General features: G+C 47.4%; 1 protein-coding gene across 2 annotated transcripts in view; it reads left to right on the top strand.

Annotated features, from left to right (window-relative positions):
• Positions 1–322: 322 nt before the first annotated feature.
• The window catches only part of LOC106809830 (semaphorin-5A-like), a 105,465-nt gene continuing 96,793 nt past the window's right edge, over positions 323–8,994 (top strand). For both annotated transcript variants that reach the window (XM_014813050.1, XM_014813051.1), the window contains exons 1-2: positions 323–351; positions 1,511–1,717. In XM_014813050.1, coding sequence (XP_014668536.1) covers positions 1,567–1,717 — 151 coding nt within the window. In that variant the 5' untranslated portion in view covers positions 323–351; positions 1,511–1,566. The remainder of the gene's footprint in view (positions 352–1,510; positions 1,718–8,994) is intronic.

The raw sequence follows: 8,994 nt of genomic DNA, 5'->3' as shown, positions 1-8,994 counted from the left end.
TGTGAACACTCATGCTTCTTACTATTAAACTGTATAATTTTAACCAAATGTATTTTCTGTGAACTAAAGACGCAAGTCCTAATAACCGATTAATTCGTAAAGTACGAAATTATTAAAGCGCGCCGTAGAGGGCTTGTGTGTCAATGTACGGGAGCAAAGATACGGAGTACAACGTGACACGCCGGTCGGCTTTGCTCTCTCACAACAACAATCAGTTGAACGCAGAGCGTGAGGCCTTGCTTCTGTTGTGTCGTGTTAGTCGGTCCCGTGTTACTGTTTTTAGTTATGAAAAAACTACTGATAGCCAAGGTTGTTGTTCTAGTATACTGGGATTTTCACGAATCGCCAGAAGTAAGTAAATTACCGCTTTTTATGAGATGTAATGAGCGAACTAGAGCGACGTGTGCCTAATTTCACACAACTTTGGCAGTTTGCGGCGTTCGTACGGCTGGTGCTCGCCTGCGCCAGGTTAGGGGTAGAGTTAGATAGAGTTACGGCCCACATACTAACGTGTAGCAGTAGTTCAGTCAGTCAGCCAGTCGTACAATTGGTCTAGTAAACGATGAGTCCGCGGTGTGCGAAATTTTACTTTTATCATGTATTACTGAGTGAAACAAGAGTGATACATGACATACTTAGTAATTACATTGTGTTATGTATTATTATGTTATATTATAGGGAGTGTGAATATAGACTGCCTGATATTATGTATGTATAGGGTATGCTATGTTTTGTACTTGTTCGGTGGTCTTACACACTGAATATATAACTGTGCTTATTATATTATATGACTAATTGTAAGATTAGTTCATTTGTGTGTTAACTCCACGCACCCGTGGTGGACTTTTTCATAGTTGTACCATCAATATTGTAACCCAGACAACCTTTTTTGATATTTATGTTGAGTCTGTGTTTGTACGTGTGCCTGGAAGATTTTGCCAACGGCTTAGTACAAAAACGCCACGATGAGCTTCATAATGTTATAGTATACACGTTTACACACGGTCGGTACGCATATTGCACGCACATAGGACACACGGCTACGAACACGGATACGACACACGTACACAGGTTTCAAGATTTTTCAACGATTTTGAACATAATTTGACCGCAAGCACGCGCTGCACGCACACGCCACACGCCGCACGTGCACACACCAACACACACACACACACACACACACACACACACACACAACACACATCACACACATACACACGCACACACACAGTCACACACACACACGCCGCACGCACGCACGCACGCACGCACGCACGCACACACACACACACACACACACATCCAACCTTGCATAATGGCACCTAACCTTATACAGGTGCTGTATCGCATGTGTATGAAGCAAGCTGTATCAACAGCAATACTGCCACTAGCTAGCCACATTTCTCTGCTGCCAGTATGTGACTGATTCCTCACAGTTGCCAAATAATAAACGCGATTGTCCAATAAACGGGATTGTCCAATAAACGGTATTGTTTTTCTTCCTTTTCAGTATGCCCTCCACGGAATAGTGACCAGTGTTGTGCGACAGTCCACCGATTAGACAGTATGCGAGTGCATTTCGCATGTTGTGCTGTTACTGTTAACGCTGGGATGCAGTCACTCGTTCTGATACTCATCGGTTTAGCAACACTGGGTCAGTGTATCCGAAGAGAGCTCGAACATTCAGCGCATGACTTCACGCTCGTTCCTCACGATGGTAAGTCATGAGCATTCATTCCAGGTTGCGCAGACGAAACGTGGCATCGGCGCGGATTGCAAAACCCGGTTTGCCATCGGCGAGCATTTATCTGGGCTTTGAGTCACTGTAGATCATCACTACCATGAATGAACAATCTGAAAGGTACCCATCCTTATTATGTTATATTCGTTTATGTGGCCAGCTGTCGCTGTCCCGCGTGCAATACTAATGAGAGTGGATGAATGCTAAATGGTTAGACTGAAGGCAAACGTGGGTGCTATTGTTAGTTGAAGCGGGAATACCTATCTACCTGCCTTCCTACGTAGAAAACACCCACAGATCACCCGCCAGGATTCTTTGCGTTTCCGGACTTGTTTTCCAGAGGATGGATTAGGGAGGCGATTAGTGGATTGGATTTGTGGTGGGAATTAGTCGAGGAGAATGGTGGAAAAATCACCAGTGCAAAAAAATAACTAGCTCCTAAATTTCAGAATGCTAGAGGCTTTTTCGAAGATCGAAATGCTACTTGATCCCCTGGTAGTTTCTGTTCTAAATAGGAAATGCTTGGGCTGCATTAGTAATAATATTACCTAGCGCAGGTATCACAATGTGAATTTCATGCGTTCCAGATACTTATATAGATAATGTAATTTCGCGTGAGTGAGTATTGAAATCACAGACCAGGAAATGAATTCTACAGCGGGAGGCAGAATTCCTCTGCGTGTGCGCCCGTGTGTGTGTGTGTGGGGGGGGGGAGTGATTTTTACGCCTACATGTGTGCGAGCGTTAACTTATTCCTCTCGAGTCATTGAAGAAACGTGTTGCTCTTTACTCCTGTCGCTAGATTTTCGGTTCTTTAGGAGCAGCAAGCAGCCAGGCAGTGCGCGTGTGTGAAGGTGTAGGGCTGCCTTGTTTTGAAATCGGATCGTGGAAGCTCTGCCGTGCTGTCCAAACATACCCACGACTCAAACTAGCACGCTTCAAAGCTAAATTTCCTTCACACTGCTGATATATATATATATATATATATATATATATATATATATATTAATATACCAGAATAACAAAGACTCAATGTTTTATCTTTTTTGTGAAGCACATGCATTGGACTGCATGTGAAAATCAGAATGTTCGTTTTATATCTCTCAGCCGTGGGCCTAAATATAAAGCTAAACGATTTTGACTATAATCGTCAGAATGGTTACGATCCACCCGCGTGATTCAGAGCGGAAGCTAGAGCGTTTCGAGTGACTCTATAATCGCGTTAGTTGTCGACTGGCGTTTACTCGTCAACGTGCAGAGAAATAATTTACACAATCGATTTGTTTGCCTTTCAAAAACACAGGAGGAAATGACGTGATCCGCTGTAACGCGTATGTGCGTGATTCACCAATTACGACCTCCTCGTTTAAAAATCCCGTGCGGAGTCTTTCGCATGGCGCTTTGCCTGGAACCAGAATCACCTAATAAGGTGAAAGCTCGCGGAAACTGTGCTCAGAACCATCTCTTCATGAGGTGAAAGCTCCACGAGGAAACCTAATTGAGCTAAGACTCCGTCCTCATGGAATGAACAGTTCGCGTTGGAAGCCTGTGCGTGCGTGTGTCCGTGCGCAACGTTCACGCACATTACCGGCGGCTACGCATAGAGATATAAGTGGAGTAACTGTTAGCTGTCTGGGGAGGTGCGGGCAAACGCCCGTAGGTAGTGCACCCCTGCCCCCCCTAGTCCAGACACTGGCTTGTTGTCCAACCCGAATTCTGTATCGTAGCATGCACAGCACTGACACGCGCCCCTACTAGTTAGTCGCGGTCAAGAGAAGGAGAGAGAGAGAGAACGAGAGAGAGAGCCGAGAGAGAGACGAGAGACCGGGGAGAGAGGAGGGAGAGAGGAAGCGAGAGAGGAGGGAGAGAGAGAGGCGAGGGAGAGAGAGAGAGACCCGAGACGAGAGCAAAGGAGAGACGCGAGAGAGAGAGAGAGAGAGAGAGAGACAGAGAGAGAGCGAGCGAGAGAGCGCGCCCGCGAGCGAGAGAGAGAGAGAGAGAGACAAGAGAGAGCATCAGCAACGTAACAGTGCGTGTGCGCTGTGAGCATAAGTAGCAAGACTCTGGCGGCAAAGCGGCCCTGCAGGGATTCTCCCTTGCAGCCGAAACTACTGCCCCGCACTAACGGCAGTCAAGCTGGTTTATCGATTCTAGCTTCGTACATCAAAGACGTCTTCGTCTTGCGGAGCGCTGGCCACAGTTAATGGCCGCCACCTCCGTGGCCCGTGCGCCGTCACGCAGCCTTACATAATTCGCAGTCGAAAATTTATCTGCGCGCACCGTGCTATATCCTGCGCGATAGAAGATGCCGAACGCACTGCGCACCCGTAAACCCCCCCCGTCCAAGCATCCAATAGGATGCTAGCTCTGAAACCTTGAGAGCAGCACCTCAGACGTGTGCGCGTGTGCTTTTCGCTGCAGTGCTGGCTCACGTGGCCCCCCTAACGAATAGATCTACTGATGAACGACTGGCAATGTGAGCGCGTATTAAGTATACTGAGCCCGCCCTAATAACAGTAGTCTGTAATCGTTGAGATTGGAAACGCCAACGCACGACAACTAGGCGACGTCTGGGGAAGTCTACGCCTTGAAGGTTAAATCCAGCTTCGCGGCAAGCCGTGTAGGATGTAGTTAGTTGCTACAGGCGCCACTACAGGTAAAAGGTTGTTGAGATAAAGACATCTCCTGCATGGTTGACATATGATAGCAAGAAGGCGCCTATGCATACGGTAGCTATTTCTGTCGTTAACAGCATTTCGTGCCCTGAAATATACACTCATCGCGCTATATATCATATTACTAAATTATATATATATATATATATATCATATATATATATGGTTATGTATGTATAAGCTGCGAAGAGGGTGCGAGTATAGGCTGTGATCATGTATAGATAAGGGTCGTCTAGCCGCTGGTAGTAAGGAGAAGCCAAGGCTGGCCGCATATGGACGCTAGAGTCACTGTCCGGAGCCCAGCGAGGCCCGTGGCTGGCTTACGAGCCTAGCAGCTTCCCTCGTCGTGATGACAGCAGCCTGTGACCCAGCCTCGGTACCGCATCACAGAGGTTAAACGGACCGACAAGCCGAGTTCAGCTGTCCATCCATCTTCGGCGATCTGTCCACTAGTGTCGACGGCGATTGCACGGGGCGGACATTGGGTTCTCATTAGAGGCTGACTGGCGGGTAGAGAGCGGTGTAGCGCGTGGCAGGCATGTGTTCTGCAGCTTCGAATAGCCGCAACACGTGCCGAGCGATGAGCCATAGATGACAGCCTGCTCGGCAGCAGCATTGCATGCCAGCTTCCCCTCTCACAGCATCTCTCCCAACATCTTCCACTGGATTTCTCCCAGCATCCCCAGCATCCTCCCCCAGCATCCCCAGCATCCTCCCCCAGAATTCCCCCAGCATCCTCCCTTAGCATCCCCAGCATCCTCCCCCAGAATTCCCTTAGCATCTTTCTCCCAGCATCCCCAGCATCTTTCTCTCAGCATCCCCAGCATCCTCCCCCAGAATTCCCTTAGCATCCTCCCTCAGCATCCCCAGCATCCTCCCCCAGAATTCCCTTAGCATCTTTCTCCCAGCATCCCCAGCATCCTCTCCCAGAATTCCCCCAGCATCTTTCCCTCAGCATCCCTTCAGCATCTCCCCAGCATCCCTCCCAGCATCTTCCTCAGCATCTCGTGATAAGCAGCTTCCCGCATCCGCACACCGCTCTGCTAACCAGTCGCGCTAAGGCTTCGCGTTCGCAACCTAGACGGGCACCAGAAGTCCCTGGCTGCCGCGTAAGTGAATCACAGCGAGTTAGTGTGAAGACAGTCTATTCCTAGCCCGATGCTCACGCGTTCCCAGTCGCTCGGTTACGACTTGAGAAAGCCGAATTATATTTTCGTTTTGTTTTGCGGCTGGGTAAATATCGGGGGTGGGGGAAGGGGGCGACCACCGCGGGTGCGTTGATGAGTGGGGGCGTATTATATACATGCATGCGCCCGCGTGTTGAGTAACCAGTTTGCGCGTGTGAGTCGGTAGTTTCACGTCCCGCTCGCGTGTAGTGTGTTCCGATTACGGTCTTACTATAGCACCTACATAGTTCAGACATTACATTACATCAAGAGTAGATAATAACACATGTGTTATAATGTGTAATAACACATGTGTAATAATGTGTTATTATCTACTCTTGATTACATGATAGTGCCTGTGAGGTTAGTGAGCTCGTGGAGGTCACCGTTCGAAGAAACCAGGCAGATATTACGGGCAGATATTACAGATAAACAGGCAGATATTACGGGCGCGTGTAACAGTGCTGATCGCAAACTAGCTCTACCGGTGTAGCCTCTTCGCTCCTAGCTCTAGAACTATAGCTCTTCGCTCTGCCACAGGTCCTCTGCTCGTGACAGAGTGAAGGGCTATAGTCCTAGAGCTACTTCGCTCCTAACCCTAACCCTGCAGCGGCTACGCCGGTAGTGCTAGTTTCAACTACGGTGGGAAGCAATAGTCGTCGGCTCTCAGTATTAATATAGTACATGATTTAGCTTTCCGACGCGTTTATATCCGGTGTTGCTCCCCCGTCCCCTCCGTACGCGTTCGAAGAGTATTTGCACGCGTTGAACTACTACACGATGATGATTCAAGCTTGCGTTTCCCATCGCGCTGAAAACTGTTCGAAAAACAACCGTGGGTACGTAGTGTACGGTTGTTATGACGGCAAGGGTTGCTTGCTGCCTAGCACGTTCGCTGATTACAAAAACCGGACCCTGGAGTAAGTAGCTGTAAGATGAAGGTCAAATCGTAAGTGTGTGTCGGGGCCGCTTGCCTTGAACCGATTCCACCCCCTCCCCCCTTCTCCACTCCGGTAACCCCCTCCCCCTCCTACTCAGCAATAAATGCCTGTCTATATACTACTCTAGCCCCCTGGCCATGCTTGCCGTTCTGCACAACAGATTTACTGTAGGCGGGAAAACAATAGCGGACTGGGCAGTTTTGTTCGCATATGGCTGACAACAGGCCGGGGCAGATGCCCATTGAGGATTGACAATGTATCGTATCTGGCACGGGTCCATCTGTAGACAATAGCCACACTGGTCCTGCCATATGCGATGGATCACAACAGACCTTGTGTATATGTGGATGCTGACTGTAGAAAAGATGTAAATATAAAATATGCAGACAGCTGGTGTAGTTGTGCTATACGACACATCCCGCAGATAATGTGATATCTATCAATCAACTCCCTGTTTGTGCACAATATAAAGGTTAATGGCATATATACTGTTAATTGCGGTCACTGTATTACTACCAGCTGCGGCAAATGTATATTGTATAGTAATCCGTGCCCCCCTCCCGACTACATTGTCAGGTTTTACTTACTCGAAGGTTGATGAGGGAGTTTGAAATTTACTAAGATCGCATGCTGCCCTATAACTAACAAATAGATCTGTCTAGCTTTCAAAAACACGAGCTATTGTCTAACGTGGTCAGGTTATGGGCACGTGCTTCAGCATAAATAAATAAAGATATATATATATATATATGCACAAACTACATTGCAATGATTGCATCTTGATTGCATCTGGTTATGGAAATAAGGCGTGATTGCTGTCTGCAACCGTCACAGACAAACCAATCACTTCCACCATGATTGAACCGAATTCGCATCGTCGTGCAAACCCGTCGAAACGCGCAAGGGTGCGAAATATTTTTTCGTAACAACCCGCGAACACGTCGCAAGTCCTTCATTCATTAGTCCAGTAATTGTTCTCAATGGTGTAATTGAGAATCGTTTCTTGTGCGATTTGAGAAATATAGGAGATCTACTCTGCGGTATGGTTAGCTTGGCTTGTCTTTCCTGCATGTATATATACTGTCGGATCTCAGTAGGAACACGCCGTGTTTAGGCAGCTTAGCGCTAAACCACACTAATCAGTGTATATTTACACGATGTTGTCGTTGTGATCGGCAAAGAACCTGAAAGCACACCTCGTGCGCTCGCTTCTCACAGGCTGTCCGCGGCGCAGACGGCAGCGGCGCAGACGGCAGCGGCGCGACAACAAAGACGACATCGTTTATCTGATTCCGTCGCCGACGAAACAATCACTAAATCCTCCCGATTCGCGCCCGGGTTTTCGGGCTGCGGGGAGCGCCATGACAGCTATTAGTGAGCAGACGACGATGACGACGATGACGATGAGGATGATGATGATGATGACGATGATGATGATGATGATGATGATGACGATGATGATGATGATGATGATGATGATGATGATGATGATGATGATGATGATGATGATGATGGGTTGTTCGTCGCGTATAAGCGTACGTAAGCGAGGTTCCAAGGATGCGTCTAGTTTTTACAACAAAGGACGCGCGCTCTCTGTGTGCCTCTAGCATCGATCTACCTACCTACTGTTATAAGCACAGCGCATCGTAAATTCTATACCGCACTGCGATAAATTTTAATCTAAACTTAATTAAAGTAATAAACTTAAGTTAATGAAAATTGACTTGATTTAATCCAACTTTAATTTAAACTTTTAATCTGGTTTGATAGCTAGCAGCTCCACATGTGTAAACTATTTTTTCTTCCGCACCAAGCGTTTCAGGCGGTCGATGTATGCGAAAATATCACACGCACTTACGCTCGTATGAATACACGCACGCACGAACACGTACACGCACGTACACGCCTAGTGTACTTGTTATTATTTTATTGCGAGTTGAATAAATGAATAGTAGGGGCGTACTTAATTAGAAGCATTACAGTCGGTGTTACTTTGATTAATCCCTCGCGATACAGCGGCATGAAACTGGCGGAACCACCTGAAGACGGTTCTGTCGACGCTCCGGTGCCGTAAGCGCACCGCCCCGGATGCATGCATGCACACGCATTAACATCTTCACTTGCTTTCTCGCTGAGATCTGATAGAACTTAGAAGGCGTGCGTGGACGTGCTGTTGTCTTAACATCAGCGTGAATCATATTTATTTTGTGTTAAATCCAGGAAATTGACTTACTATCGAAATTTTCATCAGGATGTGGATTTCCCGAAGGGCGATAGAAAATTTCGATAGTATTACTAGTAAGTTAATTTCTTGGATTTAACACAAGATAAATATGAATTCATCGTTTTCAACGAAATCCAATGAACTTATTTCATTCAGCGTGGATCAGTGGGGTGAGGGGGCGATGTGGCGTGATCTAACTCGCTCTGTAACAGCGAGTCATCCTAAAATGTTTTCGGCAGCCACCGCA

This window comes from Priapulus caudatus, unplaced genomic scaffold (genome assembly GCF_000485595.1).
Source record: "Priapulus caudatus unplaced genomic scaffold, Priapulus_caudatus-5.0.1 Scaffold388, whole genome shotgun sequence".
NCBI lineage: Eukaryota > Metazoa > Priapulida > Priapulimorpha > Priapulimorphida > Priapulidae > Priapulus > Priapulus caudatus.
The sequence above is the reverse complement of the archived record's forward strand: the minus strand, read 5'-3'. Positions and strand labels throughout refer to the sequence as shown.